This window comes from Nerophis lumbriciformis, linkage group LG01, assembly GCF_033978685.3.
Source record: "Nerophis lumbriciformis linkage group LG01, RoL_Nlum_v2.1, whole genome shotgun sequence".
NCBI classification, from domain to species: Eukaryota; Metazoa; Chordata; class Actinopteri; order Syngnathiformes; family Syngnathidae; genus Nerophis; species Nerophis lumbriciformis.
The window spans coordinates 75,110,001-75,130,265 of NC_084548.2; the positions used below are offsets into that span (position 1 = coordinate 75,110,001).

At 43.1% G+C, this 20,265-nt stretch overlaps 1 protein-coding gene across 1 annotated transcript in view; it reads left to right on the forward strand.

Annotated features, from left to right (window-relative positions):
• The window catches only part of xkr7b (XK, Kell blood group complex subunit-related family, member 7b), a 67,349-nt gene extending 47,519 nt beyond the window's left edge, over positions 1 to 19,830 (forward strand). The window contains exons 2-4 of the mRNA XM_061925808.1: positions 15,834 to 16,033; positions 17,528 to 17,747; positions 18,032 to 19,830. Coding sequence (XP_061781792.1) covers positions 15,834 to 16,033; positions 17,528 to 17,747; positions 18,032 to 18,836 — 1,225 coding nt within the window. The 3' untranslated portion in view covers positions 18,837 to 19,830. The remainder of the gene's footprint in view (positions 1 to 15,833; positions 16,034 to 17,527; positions 17,748 to 18,031) is intronic.
• Positions 19,831 to 20,265: the final 435 nt, after the last annotated feature.

Below are 20,265 nucleotides of genomic sequence, written 5' to 3' on the forward strand. Positions count from 1 at the left end.
TGGTCGTCTGTGCACAGCGGGGGGGGGGGTCCACGCTAAAAAGTACACAATGAGACTTTCACCCACGGATGAAAGCGCGAGGACGGGGACAAAAACGGCGAGAGGAGGGTGCTGCTTCTAATTTAAGAGGTGGAATGAGCATGGAGGAGGAGGAGGAGGAGACGAAGAACGCCTGGAAAAAACGAGGGAAAAGAAAGATGGCTGCTGCGTGACGAGAGCGAGCAGCTGCCACGCCTTTCACCTCTTTATGGCGAGTGTGAAAGACGCTAATGAGGAATAAAGAAGCAGGAAGAGCTGCCATTTATGTCCCATGAAGAAGAAACTAATGTGCCAAAGTCCCTTGAAGGAACGTATTTACAGATTGTTTTTGGGGACAAACTGAGAAACGCCATTAAATGTGGAGAACACTCATGATGGATTATTAGGACTGTCAAACCAGTCAAGTATTTCATCACATTTTTTATAGTTATAGTTTTACAGTATTCATTAAGTACCACCATAATGACAACATTAAATAAGGTTGGAATTGGGGGTTAAATCACCAAAAAATTGTCATGACTTGGTCCTGGGTGTTTGCTTTTCCGGGATGCAACGGAAAGTTGGCACGGGCGAGACGGGAATGGAGGTACATGATTTATTTATATTTATCAAAAAAAAAAGGAATAAACAAAAAGCGCGCACAGAGGCGGAGAACAAACTATGAAACCAAAAGACTATAGCAAAAAAGTACAAACAAAAAACACGCACAATGGCGGAGAACAAACTATGAAACCAAAAAGACTATAAACATGGAACAAAAACTTACTTGGCTTGGACAGAAATAGTTGCTTGAGGAATTGACATGGAAAGAAGTATCAGGCATGGACAGAGCATAAATGTGGTGAGGTCGTCAGGAAGACAAACTGAAAAACACTGAACTTAAATGCTACAGACATGATTAACGAAAACAGGTGCGTGACTCAAGACGTGAAACAGGTGCGTGACGTGACAGGTGAAAACTAATGGGTTGCTATGGTGACAATCAAGAGTGCACAATGAGTCCAAACGTGGAACAGGTGAAACTAATGGGGTAATCATGGAAACAAGACAAGGGAGTGAAAAGACAGAAACTAAAGAGTCCTATAACTAAACAAAACACGACTTAAAACAAAACATGATTACACAGACATGACAAAAATTATTCCCGGGCGCGGCCACCGCTGCTGCCCACTGCTCCCCTCGCCTCCCAGGGGGTGAACAAGGGTAATGGGTCAAATGCGAGAGGACAAATTTCACCACACCTAGTGTGTGTGTGACAATCGTTGCTACATAAATACATAAATACAGTAGTGTAGTAGACCTAAGTATTCATTAAGTGCCACCATAATTACAACATTAAATACAGAAGTGTATTAGACCTAAGTATTCATTAAGTACCACCATAATGACAACATTAAATACAGTAGTGTAGTAGACCTAAGTATTCATTAAGTACCACCATAATGACAACATTAACATACAGTAGTGTAGTAGACCTAAGTATTCACTAAGTACCACCATAATGACAACATTAAATACAGTAGTGTAGTAGACCTAAGTATTCATTAAGTACCACCATAATGACGTTAAATACAGTAGTGTAGTAGACCTAAGTATTTATTAAGTACCACCATAATGACAACATTAAATACAGTAATGTAGTAGACCTAAGTATTCATTAAGTACCACCATAATGACAACATTAACATACAGTAGTGTAGTAGACCTAAGTATTCATTAAGTACCACCATAATGACAACATTAACATACAGTAGTGTAGTAGACCTAAGTATTCATTAAGTACCACCATAATGACAACATTAACATACAGTAGTGTAGTAGACCTAAGTATCCATTAAGTACCACCATAATGACAACATTAAATACAGTAGTGTAGTAGACCTAAGTATTCATTAAGTACCACCATAATGACAACATTAAATACAGTAGTGTAGTAGACCTAAGTATCCATTAAGTACCACCATAATGACAACATTAACATACAGTAGTGTAGTAGACCTAAGTATTCATCAAGTACCACCATAATGACAACATTAAATACAGTAGTGTAGTAGACCTAAGTATTCATTAAGTACCACCATAATGACAACATTAAATACAGTAATGTAGTAGACCTAAGTATTCATTAAGTACCACCATAATGACAACATTAAATACAGTAGTGTAGTAGACCTAAGTATTCATTAAGTACCACCATAATGACAACATTAAATACAGTAGTGTAGTAGACCTAAGTATTCATTAAGTACCACCATAATGACAACATTAAATACAGTAGTGTAGTAGACCTAAGTATTCATTAAGTACCACCATAATGACAACATTAACATACAGTAGTGTAGTAGACCTAAGTATTCATTAAGTACCACCATAATGACAACATTAACATACAGTAGTGTAGTAGACCTAAGTATTCATTAAGTACCACCATAATGACAACATTACCATACAGTAGCATAGTGTTCATAAGTGTTCATTGAAAACAAGGCAGAGGTTCCATTTAACAAGTATATTTAGTATTTTTAACATTACACACAGTTTGAACGGTAACACTGTGTTTGAATATTTACTTAAGTGATTTTATTGTTGTGACACACGTATGTTATGCTTTATTTGATTATATTGTTTGCCAAATGTGCCATTGAAAATAAATGTCCACTACAGTGCTTGTTCAACTCTGATATCATAACCATATTACATTATATATACTATATTATATTCTGATATCATAACCATATTACATTATATATACTATATTATATTCTGATATCATAGCCATATTACATTATATATACTATATTATATTCTGATATCATAGCCATATTACATTATATATACTATATTATATTCTGATATCATAGCCATACTACATTATATACACTATATTATATTCTGATATCATAGCCATATTACATTATATATACTATATTATATTCTGATATCATAGCCATATTACATTATATATACTATATTATATTCTGATATCATAGCCATATTACATTATATATACTATATTATATTCTGATATCATAGCCATATTACATTATATATACTATATTATATTCTGATATCATAGCCATACTACATTATATATACTATATTATATTCTGATATCATAGCCATATTACATTATATATACTATATTATATTCTGATATCATAGCCATATTACATTATATATGCTATATTATATTCTGATATCATAGCCATATTACATTATATATACTATATTATATTCTGATATCATAGCCATATTACATTATATATACTATATTATATTCTGATATCATAGCCATATTACATTATATATACTATATTATATTCTGATATCATAGCCATACTACATTATATACACTATATTATATTCTGATATCATAGCCATACTACATTATATATACTATATTATATTCTGATATCATAGCCATATTACATTATATATACTATATTATATTCTGATATCATAGCCATACTACATTATATATACTATATTATATTCTGATATCATAGCTATACTACATTATATATACTATATTATATTCTGATATCATAGCCATACTACATTATATATACTATATTATATTCTGATATCATAGCCATACTACATTATATATACTATATTATATTCTGATATCATAGCCATACTACATTATATATACTATATTATATTCTGATATCATAGCCATATTACAATATATATACTATATTATATTCTGATATCATAGCCATATTACATTATATATACTATATTATATTCTGATATCATAGCCATATTACTTTATATATACTATATTATATTCTGATATCATAGCCATACTACATTATATATACTATATTATATTCTGATATCATAGCCATATTACATTATATATACTATATTATATTCTGATATCATAGCCATATTACATTATATATACTATATTATATTCTGATATCATAGCTATACTACATTATATATACTATATTATATTCTGATATCATAGCCATATTACAGCCTTCAGTATGCATGTGAAAGTGCCGCCTAAGGAGGGCTGGGTTTGTTCTCTTTCCACTGATTGGCCTGAGGGAGGCCTGCATCACCAGCAAGGGGAGGCCATGTTTGCTTAGCAAGAACACACACACACACACACACACGCACACACACACACACACACACACCACTTTCTTCCCTGGATTTCAAACACACGGCTCAAAATAGCACACAGACGTGGTTAATGGATGTGAAAAGAAGGTATCTTGTTGTTCTTGTGTGGTCCCCACAAAGAGTAGTACCTCATTGGAAGACACACACACACACACACACACACACTATAAATATCCACGTGCCACTCAAAGTGAATCAGTTGTCTATCCCCAAGCTGCTGTCCCACATAACCAGTCAAGTGAGTTGTGTGTGTGTGTGTGTGTGTGTGTGTGTGTGTGTGTGTGTGTGTGTGTGTGTGTGTGTGTGTGTGTGTGTGTGTGTGTGTGTGTGTGTGTGCGCACGCACGTCTTGTCCAATATACAGTAGCTTTTTCCGACACATCGCTACCATGGTTACACGGCGACATAAAGAATAGTCATCATATTACCGTATCTTGGTACTGGTACCGGTACCAAAATGTATTTTGATACTTTTCCATACTTTTCTAAATAAAGGGGTCCACAAAAAATGTATTTATTGTCTTTATTGTAACAAAAAATCTTAGGGTATGTCAGGACTTGGACTATGGCGTGGTTTGTTCTTTCGTGGTGCAAATGATTTGGACCAGACATGGCGTGAAGGTGAAGACATATTTCATTTTACTATAACAAAAAGAACAAACTAAAGGTGCGCACAAGGCGGAAGTACAAACTTGACAAATGAAACCAAAACTAAGGACATGAACAAAAGTTGCTAACTGTGGCATGAATTGAAAAAACTTACTTGGACAGGGCATGAAGTGTGCAGAGGTAAACAGAGTGTGACAGGGGTATGAATGCGGGATGTCGCCAGAAAGACAAACTGAAAACAATGAACTTAAATACTACAGACATGATTAGTGAAAACAGGTGCGTGACTCAAAACGTGAAAAAGGTGCGTGACGTGACAGGCGAAAACTAATGGGTTGCTATGGTGACAAACAAGAGTGCACAATGAGTCCAAACGTGGAACAGGTGAAACTAATGGGTAACTATGGAAACAAGACAAGGGAGTGAAAAGCCAGAAACTAAAGAGTCCAATAACTAAACAAAACAAAACATGACTAAAACAAAACATGATTACACAGACATGACAGGGTACATGAAACATATGTTTATTATTGTCATTTAGTCCTTAAATAAAATAGTGAACATACTAGACAACTTGTCTTTTAGTAGTAAGTAAACAAACAAATACTCCTAATTAGTCTATGCAGTAACATATTGTGTCATTTATACACTTATTATTTTGTACACACTTCTGTTAAAATGTAATAATCACTAATTCTTCTCTTCTTTGATACTTTACATTAGTTTTGGATGATACCACACATTTAGGTATGGATTCAATACTGTTATGGTTGGAGGGAGTTGTGACGGCACAGACACAAGGGGGGGTATAGCTCTATATATTTTATTATATATATTATAATATATATAATAATCAGCAATAATACTATAAATAAACTATAGAATGGTGTGTGACAAAATTCAATAGTGTGTGTGTGTGAGGCTGTGTGTGTTATTAGCTGTAGTGTGTGTTACCTACTGTTGGATCGAGAGGAGGGACAAGACATAAAGGCCATCCATCCATCCATCTTCTTCCGCTTATCCGAGGTCGGGTCGCGGGGGCAGCAGCCTAAGCAGGGAAGCCCAGACTTCCCTCTCCCCAGCCACTTCGTCCAGCTCCTCCCGGGGGATCCCGAGGCGTTCCCAGGCCAGCCGGGAGACATAGTCTTCCCAGCGTGTCCTGGGTCTTCCCCGCGGCCTTCTACCGGTCGGACGTGCCCGAAACACCTTCCTAGGGAGGCGTTCGGGTGGCATCCTGACCAGATGCCCGAACCACCTCATCTGGCTCCTCTCGATGTGGAGGAGCAGCGGCTTTACTTTGAGCTCCCCCCGAATGACAGAGCTTCTCACCCTATCTCTAAGGGAGAGCCCCGCCACTCGGCGGAGGAAACTCATTTCGGCCGCTTGTACCCGTGATCTTGTCCTTTCGGTCATAACCCAAAGCTCATGACCATAGGTGAGGATGGGAACGTAGATCGACCGGTAAATCGAGAGCTTTGCCTTCCGGCCCAGCTCCTTCTTCACCACAACGGATCGATACAGCGTCCGCATTACTGAAGACGCTGCACCGATCCGCCTGTCGATCTCACGATCCACTCTTCCCCCACTCGTGAACACGACTCCGAGGTACTTGAACTCCTCCACTTGGGGCAAGATCTCCTCCCCAACCCGGAGATGGCACTCCACCCTTTTCCGGGAGAGAACCATGGACTCGGACTTGGAGGTGCTGATTCCCATCCCAGTCGCTTCACACTCGGCTGCGAACCGATCCAGTGAGAGCTGAAGATCTTGGCCGGAGGAAGCCATCAGGACCACATCATCTGCAAATAGCAGAGACCTAATCCTGCAGCCATCAAACCAGATACCCTCAACGCCCTGACTGCGCCTAGAATTCTGTCCATAAAGGTTATGAACAGAATGGGTGACAAAGGGCAGCCTTGGCGGAGTCCAACCCTCACTGGAAACGTGTCCGACTTACTGCCGGCAATGCGGACCAAGCTCTGACACTGATTATACAGGGAGCGAACTGCCACAATAAGACAGTCCGTTACCCCATACTCTCTGAGCACTCCCCACAGGACTTCCCGGGGTACACGGTCGAATGCCTTCTCCAAGTCCACAAAGCACATGTAGACTGGTTGGGCAAACTCCCATGCACCCTCAAGGACCCTGCCGAGAGTATAGAGCTGGTCCACAGTTCCACGACCAGGACGAAAACCACAATGTTCCTCCTGAATCCGAGGTTCGACTATCCGGCGTAGCCTCCTCTCCAGTACACCTGAATAGACCTTACCGGGAAGGCTGAGGAGTGTGATCCCACGATAGTTGGAACACACCCTCCGGTTCCCCTTCTTAAAGAGAGGAACCACCACCCCGGTCTGCCAATCCAGAGGTACCGCCCCCGATGTCCACGCGATGTTGCAGAGTCTTGTCAACCAAGACAGCCCCACAACATCCAGAGCCTTAAGGAACTCCGGGCGGATCTCATCCACCCCCGGGGCCTTGCCACCGAGGAGCTTTTTAACTACCTCGGCAACCTCAGCCCCAGAAATAGGAGAGCCCACCACAGATTCCCCAGGCACTGCTTCCTCATAGGAAGACGTGCTGGTAGGATTGAGGAGGTCTTCGAAGTATTCTCTCCACCGATCCACAACATCCGCAGTCGAGGACATAAAGGCATTATTTATTTTGTCTACATGATGAGGGACAAACTGTAAAAATTGTTCATTTACTGTTAATATCTGCTTATTTTCTGTTTTAACATGTTCTATCTACACTTCTGTTCAAATGTAATAATCACTTATTCTTCTCTTCTTTGATACTTGACATTAGTTTTGGATGATACCACACATTTAGGCATGGACCCGATATCAAGTAGTTACAGGATCATACATTGGACATATAATAATACAATGTATATACTCTGATGAATAACTTGTATGATGACTGTATTATGCTGATTGTATATACACTATATTGCCAAAAGTATTTGGCCACCTGCCTTGACTGACATATGACCTTGAAGTGCCATCCCATAGAATTGTTTCGGTATCCTGGAGCATTCGAAGTTCCTTTCACTGGAACTAAGTGAACTAAGCCCAACTCCTGAAAAACAACCCCACGTCATAATTCCTCCTCCACCAAATTTCACACAATGCAGTCCGAAATGTAGCGTTCTCCCGGCAACCTCCCAACCCAGACTGGTCCATCAGATTTGCCAGATGGAAAAGCGTGACTCATCAGTCCAGAGAAGGCGACTCCACTGCTCTAGAGTCCAGTGGTGATGTCCTTTACACCACTGCATCACACGCTTTGCATTGGGCTTGGTGATGTATGGCTTAGATGCAGCTGCACAGCCATGGAAACCCGTTCCATGAAGCTCTCTGCGTACTGCACGTGGGCTAATTGGAAGGTCACATGAAGTCTTCGAAAGTCTTTGCACTATGCGCTTCGGCATCTGCTGACCCCTCAGTTTACGTGGCCTACCACTTGGTGGCTGAGTTGCTGTTGTTCCCCAAACTCTTCACTTTTCTTATAATAAAGTTGACTTTGGAATATTTAGGCGCGAGGAAATTTCACGACTGGATTTGTTGCACAGGTGGCATCCTGTGACAGTTCCACGCTGGAAATCACTGAGAGCGGCCCATTCTTTCACAAATGTTTGTAGAAACGGTCTCCACGCCTAAGTGCTTGATTTGATACACCGGGCCAAGTGATTAGGACACCTGATTCTCATCATTTGGACGGGTGGCCAATATAGTGTATTTGTACCATGAATTGAGTTGAAAAACTTATTGGGGTGTTACCATTTAGTGGTCAATTGTACGGAATATGTACTGTACTGTGCAATCTACTAATAAAATGTCTCAATCAATCCAATCACAGTCACGTTCGACGTAGGGCTACCTAGACGGGCTACTGTCGACAACTTGTGATCTGATTGGCTATCGCAAATGTCTATCAACCGCACACTCCGGCAGAATTCACACAGCGCTGGCAACGAGCTAGCTCAATTCCGATTGCTGAATGAGGCATCTCCTCCTAACTATACGAATGCACATATTGCCCGTCCCCTTAAAAGGGGTTGGGGGGGTCGCACTAATATACAATGAAAGTCTTTGCACTATGCGCTTCAGCATCTGCTGACCCCTCAGTTTACGTGGCCTACCACTTGGTGGCTGAGTTGCTGTTGTTCCCCAAACTCTTCACTTTTCTTATAATAAAGTTGACTGCGGAATATTTAGGAGCGAGGAAATTTCCCGACTGGATTTGTTGCACAGGTGGCATCCTGTGACAGTTCCACGCTGGAAATCACTGAGAGCGGCCCATTCTTTCACAAATGTTTGTAGAAACGGTCTCCATGCCTAAGTGCTTGATTTGATACACCGGGCCAAGTGATTAGGACACCTGATTCTCATCATTTGGACCTGGTGGCCAATATAGTGTATTTGTACCATGAATTGAGTTGAAAAAACTTATTGGGGTGTTACCATTTAGTGGTCAATTGTACGGAATATGTACTGTACCGTGCAATCTACTAATAAAACGTCTCAATCAATCCAATCACAGTCACGTTCGACGTAGGGCTACCTAGACGGGCTACTGTCGACAACTTGTGATCTGATTGGCTATCGCAAATGTCTATCAACCGCACACTCCGGCAGAATTCACACAGCGCTGGCAACGAGCTAGCTCAATTCCGATTGCTGAATGAGGCATCTCCTCCTAACTATACGAATGCACATATTGCCCGTCCCCTTAAAAGGGGTGAGGGGGTCGCACTAATATACAATGAAAGTCTTTGCACTATGCGCTTCAGCATCTGCTGACCCCTCAGTTTACGTGGCCTACCACTTGGTGGCTGAGTTGCTGTTGTTCCCCAAACTCTTCACTTTTCTTATAATAAAGTTGACTGTGGAATATTTAGGAGCGAGGAAATTTCACGACTGGATTTGTTGCACAGGTGGCATCCTGTGACAGTTCCACGCTGGAAATCATTGAGAGCGGCCCATTCTTTCACAAATGTTTGTAGAAACGGTCTCCACGCCTAAGTGCTTGATTTGATACACCGGGCCAAGTGATTAGGACACCTGATTCTCATCATTTGGACGGGTGGCCAATATAGTGTATTTGTACCATGAATTGAGTTGAAAAACTTATTGGGGTGTTACCATTTAGTGGTCAATTGTACGGAATATGTACTGTACTGTGCAATCTACTAATAAAATGTCTCAATCAATCCAATCACAGTCACGTTCGACGTAGGGCTACCTAGACGGGCTACTGTCGACAACTTGTGATCTGATTGGCTATCGCAAATGTCTATCAACCGCACACTCCGGCAGAATTCACACAGCGCTGGCAACGAGCTAGCTCAATTCCGATTGCTGAATGAGGCATCTCCTCCTAACTATACGAATGCACATATTGCCCGTCCCCTTAAAAGGGGTTGGGGGGGTCGCACTAATATACAATGAAAGTCTTTGCACTATGCGCTTCAGCATCTGCTGACCCCTCAGTTTACGTGGCCTACCACTTGGTGGCTGAGTTGCTGTTGTTCCCCAAACTCTTCACTTTTCTTATAATAAAGTTGACTGCGGAATATTTAGGAGCGAGGAAATTTCCCGACTGGATTTGTTGCACAGGTGGCATCCTGTGACAGTTCCACGCTGGAAATCACTGAGAGCGGCCCATTCTTTCACAAATGTTTGTAGAAACGGTCTCCATGCCTAAGTGCTTGATTTGATACACCGGGCCAAGTGATTAGGACACCTGATTCTCATCATTTGGACCTGGTGGCCAATATAGTGTATTTGTACCATGAATTGAGTTGAAAAAACTTATTGGGGTGTTACCATTTAGTGGTCAATTGTACGGAATATGTACTGTACCGTGCAATCTACTAATAAAACGTCTCAATCAATCCAATCACAGTCACGTTCGACGTAGGGCTACCTAGACGGGCTACTGTCGACAACTTGTGATCTGATTGGCTATCGCAAATGTCTATCAACCGCACACTCCGGCAGAATTCACACAGCGCTGGCAACGAGCTAGCTCAATTCCGATTGCTGAATGAGGCATCTCCTCCTAACTATACGAATGCACATATTGCTCGTCCCCTTAAAAGGGGTGATGCTGACCCCTCTCTGTCAGTTTGAGTGGCCTACCACTTGGTGGCTGAGTTGCTGTTGTTCCCAAACTCTTCACTTTTCTCATAATAAAGTTGACTTTGGAATATTTAGGCGCGAGGAACTGCTTGGATTACTCCCAGGATGTTGCGTGATAAAGTGATCGGTCTGACTCGTCCCAACGTTTGGCTCTAATGCTTACCGCAAAGGTTTGGAAACAGGGCTTTTATTGTGAAGGGCAGTGAAGTTGAATTACTGTTGCGATGCTAACATTGCGAGGGTATGAAGTGGAGGAGAGGACCGAGCTTGATGTGATGGATTGGACGCTTGAGGCTGAGGCAACCCAGAAACGGAGGACTTGGAATGAAGGGAAAAGGCTGACTGGGTTAAATTGGACCCAGAAAGAAAGACAGCGTGATGGCTAACAAGCTAAAGGGATGCAGTGTTCAGTTCAGCTCAATTGAATCATTTATATAGCACACTACACTACACTACACTACACTACATGCTGTAGTTTATAGCACATTTAAAAACAACGCCAGTTGGCCAAAGTGCTGTACAGACAAAGTAAACATTTTAAATGTAGCTCACATAGCTATGCTTGAGTGGCTAACCTAGCATGGTGTTAAAATATAATGTTAGCATGTAGCTCACATAGCTATGCTACTGTGGCTAACCGAGCATGGTGTTAAAATGCAATGTTAGCATGTAGTTCACATAGCGACCTTACCTAGCATGATGTTAAAATGTAATGTTAGCATGTAGCTCACATAGCTATGCTACTGTGGCTAACCTAGCATGGTGTTAAAATGCAATGTTAGCATGTAGTTCACATCGCTATGCTAGTGGGGCTTACCTAACTTGATGTTAAAATTAATGTTAGCATGTAGCTCACATAGCTATGCTACTGTGGCTAACCTAGCATGGTGTTAAAATATAATGTAAGCATGTAGCTCACATAGCTATGCTACTGTGGCTAACCCAGCATGGTGTTAAAATATAATGTTAGCATGTAGTTCACATAGCTATGCTACTGTGGCTAACCTAGCATGGTGTTAAAATGCAATGTTAGCATGTAGTTCACATAGCGACCTTACCTAGCATGATGTTAAAATGTAATGTTAGCATGTAGCTCACATAGCTATGCTACTGTGGCTAACCTAGCATGGTGTTAAAATGCAATGTTAGCATGTAGTCCAAATAGCGATCTTGCCTAGCATGATGTTAAAATGTAATGTTAGCATGTAGCTCACATAGCTATGCTATTGTGGCTAACCTAGCATGGTGTTAAAATGCAATGTTAGCATGTAGTTCACACAGGGATCTTACCTAGCATGATGTTAAAATGTAATGTTAGCATGTAGCTCACATAGCTATGCTACTGTGGCTAACCTAGCATGATGTTAAAATGTAATGTTAGCATGTAGTTCACATCGCTATGCTAGTGGGGCTTACCTAGCATGATGTTAAAATGAATGCTAGCATGTAGCTCACATAGCTATGCTACTGTGGCTAACCTATCATGGTGTTAAAATGCAATGTTAGCATGTAGTTTACATAGCGATCTTACCTAGCATGATGTTAAAATGTAATGTTAGCATGTAGCTCACATAGCTATGCTACTGTGGCTAACCTAGCATGGTGTTAAAATGTAATGTTAGCATGTAGTTCACACCACTATGCAAGTGGGGCTTACCTAGCATGATGTTAAAATGAATGCTAGCATGTAGCTCACATAGCTATGCTACTGTGGCTAACCTATCATGGTGTTAAAATGCAATGTTAGCATGTAGTTTACATAGCGATCTTACCTAGCATGATGTTAAAATGTAATGTTAGCATGTAGCTCACATAGCTATGCTACTGTGGCTAACCTAGCATGATGTTAAAATGTAATGTTAGCATGTAGTTCACACCGCTATGCTAATGGGGCTTACCTACCATGACGTTAAAATGAATGTTAGCATTTAGTTCACATAGCTATGCTACTGTGGCTAACCTAGCATGATGTTAAAATGTATTGTTAGCATGTAGTTCACACCACTATGCAAGTGGGGCTTACCTAGCATGATGTTAAAATGAATGCTAGCATGTAGCTCACATAGCTATGCTACTGTGGCTAACCTAGCATGGTGTTAAAATGCAATGTTAGCATGTAGTTCACATAGCGACCTTACCTAGCATGATGTTAAAATGTAATGTTAGCATGTAGCTCACATAGCTATGCTACTGTGGCTAACCTAGCATGATGTTAAAATGCAATGTTAGCATGTAGCCTACATAGCTATGCATGTTTTGCCTGTTGCTCACCTAGCACGATGTTAAAACATAATGTTAGCATGTAGTTCACATAGCTATGCTACTGTGGCAAACCTAGCATAATGTTAAAATGCAATGTTAGCATGTAGTTCACATAGCGATGTCAGTGGGGCTTACCTGGTAGGATGTTAAAATGTAATGTTAGCATGTAGCTCACATAGCTATGTTACTGTGGCTAACCTAGCATGATGTTAAAGTGTAATGTTAGCATGTAGCTCACATAGCTATGCCACTGTGGCTAACCTAGCATGATGTTATAATGTAACGTTATCATGTAGCTTACATAGCTATGCTACTGTGGCTCCTAAGGGGACCCAGTCTGGAGTGGGAAAAAACCTCCATAGCAAAGCACATATACATATTACAACATACAACTGGAGACTTGCAACAGAGGGGAGGGAGTGGGGGCTACGGTGGCAGGCTTCAGCTCTTCAAGCAACTGCCCAGCCGTCCATCACTCCTAAGGGATTTGTGTCGAGAGCGTGGGATACCGCTGGTAAACCTCCACTGTGTGCGATGGGATGCGACGTGGAGGTGTCGGTTTCTTTGATCTATTGGACAGCCACAGGAAGACCTTGTCATGACCCGAGATCTACAGAGCAGAGAGGGAGCAGACCTGACACCGCTCCAGGCACCTTTTCTTTGAACTGTTTATGACCGAGTGCGGCAGCTGTTTATGACCCCTTACCCTTAGAAATAGCTGCAGCCATGTAATCAGGAAATGCCCAAATAAATGAGGAGGCGTGGAGCTCCCTCCTCAGAGCGGCAGGGCGACATTGTACGAGGGTACAAGTGCACACGCTCTCCTCGTGAGCTAGATTGAATCCTGTCTCTGTTTGATTCCTTACTTCATGTCTTTGTTTGATAGATAGTTCGGTGTTTGAACCTGACAGTATGTGTGAGTGGCGTATATTTTTGTGGATGCATGTGTGTGTGTGTAAGCCTCCTGCGTGTCTCTGTTCCGCGACCGTGGTGTTCTTGCAGTCGCCAGTCAGTCCAAAGTCAAGCCAGTCAGTCCATGAGAGACAAGAAGCATACTTGCCAACCTTGAGACCTCCGATTTCGGGAGGTGGGGCGGGGGCGTGGTTGGGGGCGTGCTTAAGATATATATATATATATATAAGAAATACTTGACTTTCAGTGAATTCTAGCTATATATATATATATATATATATATATATATAAAAAATAAATACTTGAATTTCAGTGTTCATTTACAAACTACAACTCACAAACACTTTAGAGTTAGGCTCCACCATCAGAATGTGTACTTCAACTTATAAAGATCACATGGATATTATTCAGTGAGTTGATTCACCAAAACTAACCTGTTATACAGGAGGAAAAAGCACACAGGACGTTTCAATTGTTCACAGACTGGTCGCGCTCATCAGAATGACAAGCCACTTCCGGTCTGCAGGTGATAGCATTCAATTGGGAAGAAACGCCCTACTGCCCCCTACTGACCAATGTGAATACTGATAAATGTGTAATGACAGCTCCAAAAACGAATTCAAACCACAAAATAAAATAAATAAATCAACACAAAAATGTGACACATTATGGGTGGGTCACATATGCATGTACAGTAGATGGCAGTATTGTCCTGTTTAAAAGTGTCACAACATTGCTGTTTACGGCAGACCAACTGCTTTACGGTAGACACTGTTGTTGTGTGTTGTCAACACGTCACTCAGGTCCGCCTGAATTTCGGGAGTTTTTCGGGAGAAAATTTGTCCCGGGAGGTTTTCGGGAGAGGCGCTGAATTTCGGGAGTCTCCCGGAAAATCCGGGAGGGTTGGCAAGTATGCAAGAAGGGAGTTTGTTGTGTCTTCACTACACTCTCCTTCAGGAGAGTCTCGAAGCCTTGGAAACAATCCAAGTTAGAATGTTTTGTATGCGAGTGGAAATAAAATTAGCTTTTCACTCAAAATTGTCTATAACTGGCCCTCAAACTCATCCTGCAGGGTAGACAGTCCGATGTTATCCAAATCACAAAGTGTCCACAGTTCTTCCCGCATCCTCCAATCGTGGCAGCTTTGGGGTACTTTGAAGACTGCCAGCAACTTCCAATTTGTCGACAAACCAGAGCAACGCTTACTCCAATCAGCAGATGTCCTGTTGTCATAATTCCGAATAGGTATGACTGTATGTACGGGTCGTTAGGCACTCCTTCTTCTCCCGAGAGACCGTGGTGTGTCCAGCAACAACCGCTCCGTCAAGACAAGCAGGTTCTCCCTAACCCAAGATCTTGTCAATTTTGTTGAGGCCAGGTAATTAGTTCCAATGTTTAGATTTGGAGAGCAGTGCAAAACGAGGCAACAAGAAAGTTAAGACAAAAGAAAGAAGCAAGCAGGAGAGATCAGGGAGAGGAAAGGGGAGCGACCGCCCTCGATGAGTGCCAGTGACTCTTGGACTGTATACTTCCACCTTTGGGGGACGATTATCTTCTGTTCTCGCCTCCTATTCTTCTTGTTTGTGCCATTTGTATTCAATTCACTTTACTGTGTCAAGCTCCGCCCCTTTTGCTTCCCTATTACTTGGTGACAAATAGTTGCTAAAAATTGGTACGGATGAGTCATTTTAGTGTCCTTCACAACTCTTCCGTCTCCCTTCAGGTACATCCACGCCCTATACTTGGGCGCCCAGAGTCGTTGGCACGGGGACGACTCCCGCCACCGATTCCACTGGCGGCTGATGTTCGAGAGCGCCGACATCACCATGCTCCGCCTCCTGGAAGCTTTCCTCAAGTCGGCGCCACAGCTGGTCCTCCAGCTCAGCATCATGATCCACGGGAACGCCGTATTGCCGCTGCAAGGTGAGACACTCGCGGGTAGCTGAGTTAAAAGTTCATGGTCCACATGTTGTTAGGAAGCTACTGGTTGTGGATTCCTAAGTTTGACGTTGGAAGAAGTAGGATTTCTTATTCACGGAAAAAAATTAGAAGGGTGCATAAAAACGGTTCTTAGGAAATATAACCCTCCTAACCCCAAACGAAACCCTCACCTCAACCACTAACCATTCTGTAATTCTAAAGTCACTTCTCTCGTAGCACCTTAATTTACCCCAAATCCTAACCAAAACTTAGGGGGAGCCTGAGACTCTGACTTTCTTGGATACAAGCAGTTTTCTCTGGTGAGAAAGCATCCCTGAACTTAACCCCTGAAAGTTCCAAGTTTTCTCCAAAAGCATTCTTACTCCGAAAATTCCCAGTGCTCTGCCAAAAAGGACTTCCTTCTAAAGCCCTCGGTGGCTCCAAAAGTTCCTAAATGTGTCCAAGGGGTACCGGGTAGAGCCCAATTTGGGTACATTTCGAACCTCACTGTACCATCGAAGTTTTCAATGGTGGTTATAAACATCATGCCCGTACAAGGTGTTGTAAAATAAGGACAGAGTGTGAAAAGCTTACCCCTAACAATGACTTTATTCTTAAACCACTAACTCAAAGTCAACGGAACCAATCCTCATAACCCCTACACCAATCCTCATGGTCCTCCAGCTCAGCATCATGATCCACGGGAACGCCGTATTGCCGCTGCAAGGTGAGACACTCGCGGGTAGCTGAGTTAAAAGTTCATGGTCCACATGTTGTTAGGAAGCTACTGGTTGTGGATTCCTAAGTTTGACGTTGGAAGAAGTAGGATTTCTTATTCAAGGAAAATAATTAGAAGGGTGCATAAAAACGGTTAACAGGAAATATAACCCTCCTCACCCCAAACAAAACCCTAACTTCCACCACTAACCATTCTGTAATTCTAAAGTCACTTCTCCCGTAGCACCTTAACCTACCCCATATCCTAACCGAAACCTGGGGGAGCCTGAGACCTCGGACTTTCTCTGGTGAGAAAGCGTCCCTGAACTTAACCCCTGAAAGTTCCAGGTTTCCTCCAAAAGCATGATCTTACTCGGAAAATTCCCAGTGCTCTGCCAAAAAAGACGTACTTCTAAAGCCCTTTATGACTCCAAAAGTTCCGAAATGTGTCCAAGGAGTACAGGGGTGGGCCCAATTTGGGTACATTACGGACGTCACCGTACCCTCGAAGTTTTGTGGTTAAAAACGTCATGCCCGTACAAGGTGCTGTAAAATAAGGACAGAGTATTAAAAGCCTACCCTTAACCTTGATTTTATTCTTAAACCACTAACTCAGAGTCAACGGAACCAATCCTCATAACCCCTACACATACACTGACACATAGTCTTAAACCCCAACCATAATCCGCTAAATCCTATCTCAACCATAACCTATCATTGTGACCGTTGGATAGTACTTTCTTGCATAAGTTGTTAGGTCCGTGTGGTGTCTCGGCGCAGGTCTGTCGGCCTCAGCCTCTCTGGTGTCGCTGGCCTGGATGATCGCGTCCTACCAGAAGGTTCTGAGGGACTCGCGTGATGACAAGCTGCCCATGTCCTACAAGGCCGTCATTGCCCAGATCCTGTGGCACCTGTTCACCATAGGGGCCAGGACCGTGGCCTTCGCCCTCTTCGCCTCAGTCTTCCAGCTCTACTTTGGAATCTTCATCGTCAGTCACTGGTAAGACACATTCTGTCAGAAGCACAACAATATGTCCCGATCCGATATTGACATCAGATATCGGTTCTCCAATAAGCACGCAAGTTTGGTCTTTTCTTGAATTTCAGTCAAGTCATTTACAAAAGGTAAGCATGATAGGAACTAGCAGCTGCACAACAGCTAAGCACACAATAGCGCACAAGCTAAACATACGTATTAAGTGTCTATAATTGAACAATATTGCAGTCTAAAACTCCACATTTGCCAATATAAACAAGTATCCAATGATATTTTGGTCTTTCAAGGTGTATAATGACCTTCTGGATCATCCAAGGCGAGACAGACTTCTGCATGTCCAAGTGGGAGGAAATCATCTACAACATGGTGGTGGGTATCATCTACATCTTCTGCTGGTTCAACGTCAAGGAAGGGCCTAGCCGCCTCCGCATGACCGTCTACTATGCCGTGACGCTGGCCGAGAACGTGGCGCTGACGGCCGCCTGGTACACGTACCGCGGCCCGCATACCTCCGACTCCTATGCCCTGGTGGTGGTGTGCCTCGTGGCCTGCAGCTTCGCCCTGGGGACGTTCTTCATGCTGGTCTACTACTGCTGGCTGCACCCAGACGGGCCAGTCCTGGGCACAAACTGGGCAGGGTGTGTAGATGAGGGCATGGTGGGCGCAGGCGGGGTGGCGGGTGTCATCGATGCCTGCCTCACCCCATCTCAAGGCTCGCAAACGGATATGGTGATCACCAGTCCTCCCAGGACTCTCCCCAGGACTAAAGACACGGGGGACATGGTTCCAGGGGAGCAGGAAAGGGACAGGGATCGGGATCGGGACAGTTGCCTGCCAGTCTTTCAGGTGCGTCCGTCTCCTTCATCCTCTCCGGCACTCCTTCACAGGACCTCCTCCTCACAAGAGGGACCTGTGATCCGGATTGACCTTCCGAGGAAGCGATATCCGGCCTGGGATGCCCACTTTATCGACCGGCGTCTCCGCAAGACCATTCTCCTTCTGGAGACCACGTCGGCGGTCAGTCCCAGGATACAGTACAGGAGTAGCATGATGGGCAGTAAGGAGGTGCTTGAGTACGAGACTACGGTTTAAGATTTTCAGTTTGGAAACAAAGTCTGGGATCAAGGCTCAGCCTTAGACCGTGTGCACTCCCTACGGCAGGAGACAGGGAACAGTTTTTTCCACCAAAAAATGGCCGTCAAACTCGATTGTATAATGTGAAGCGCAATCTGTGGCCGGGATCGACCCGTCTCGAGATGAAAGGGCATCACTGAGCCGACGAGGGAGTCGGATAATCTTGGTCGGATTGAAATGTTGGTCGGTGAGAAACTTAATCTCCCATCGCGGGACCGACAAGACTGTCAGGAAGAGATTAACGAGATGCTTCATGAACATGAGCCTCGGAACCGTGGAGACCACCATTGAAGCGAAAGACTCTTAAGGCTGTTATGACGGGACATGCAATTATTGTGGCGCTGACTGAAACAATAGCCTCTTTCACGCGGTACATTTATCGCCTTTGCCTTTTACACGCGACATAACATCCGCCAATCGGAAAATTAATACGACGTACCCCCGGCACAGCAACGGTTGCTTTCACCGCAAAAGGGCGGGAGAAGATTCCTTTACAAACAGGCGGCGTCCCGCTCTGATAGGCCAAATATCCGAGGTAGGACTTCATTTGCGCCACTCATTCCGTGTTAGCGCGGTTCATACAGAGCAGCCAACTGGAAAGAAGGTAGGAAAATGCCGGATTCAACAGGCAGTGTCAAAGATTCTAGAGTTCAAGTTTTGGTGAAAATTGGGCTTCGGTCTTGGTATCCTATAAGACGACCACTCTTTCTCGAAATACCATTTAAGTCAAGCGGTAGATTGTAGTAATATGACCTTTTTTATCGGCTGATGGGCAGTTATTGATGACTTTGTTGATCGGCAGTACAGTGGAATCTTGATTTACTAACTTAATAGGTTCTTGAACAGGGTCGGTAAATAGAAATATTTGTATATTCGAGCCACTTTCTCCGTAAGGAACAATGTAAACATGAATCATGTGTTCCATCCTCAACAAAAGTACATTTCTTAGCTGCCAGCTCTTCTGTAGCACGGAAGTACAATTGGCGTTCTGTAAGATTCTTCATTAATCACTCCAATTAAAATTGTTTTTGGTTTTACAATATAACTAAAGCAATTCTTACTTACTCAACCGTCCCATGTGTGACGTCTGTAGGAGTGTTTTCATGCGCTGTGCTAACACGTTTACGGCATTTCATTTTCCATCCATCCATCCATCCATCTTCTTCCGCTTATCCGAGGTCGGGTCGCGCGGGTAGCAGCCTAAGCAGGGAAGCCCAGACTTCCCTCTCCCCCAGCCACTTCGCCCAGCTCCTCCCGGGGGATCCCGAGGCGTTCCCAGGCCAGCCGGGAGACATAGTCTTTCCAACGTGTCCTGGGTCTTCCCCGTGGCCTCCTACCGGTCGGACGTGCCCTAAACACCTCCCTCGGGAGGCGCTCGGGTGGCATC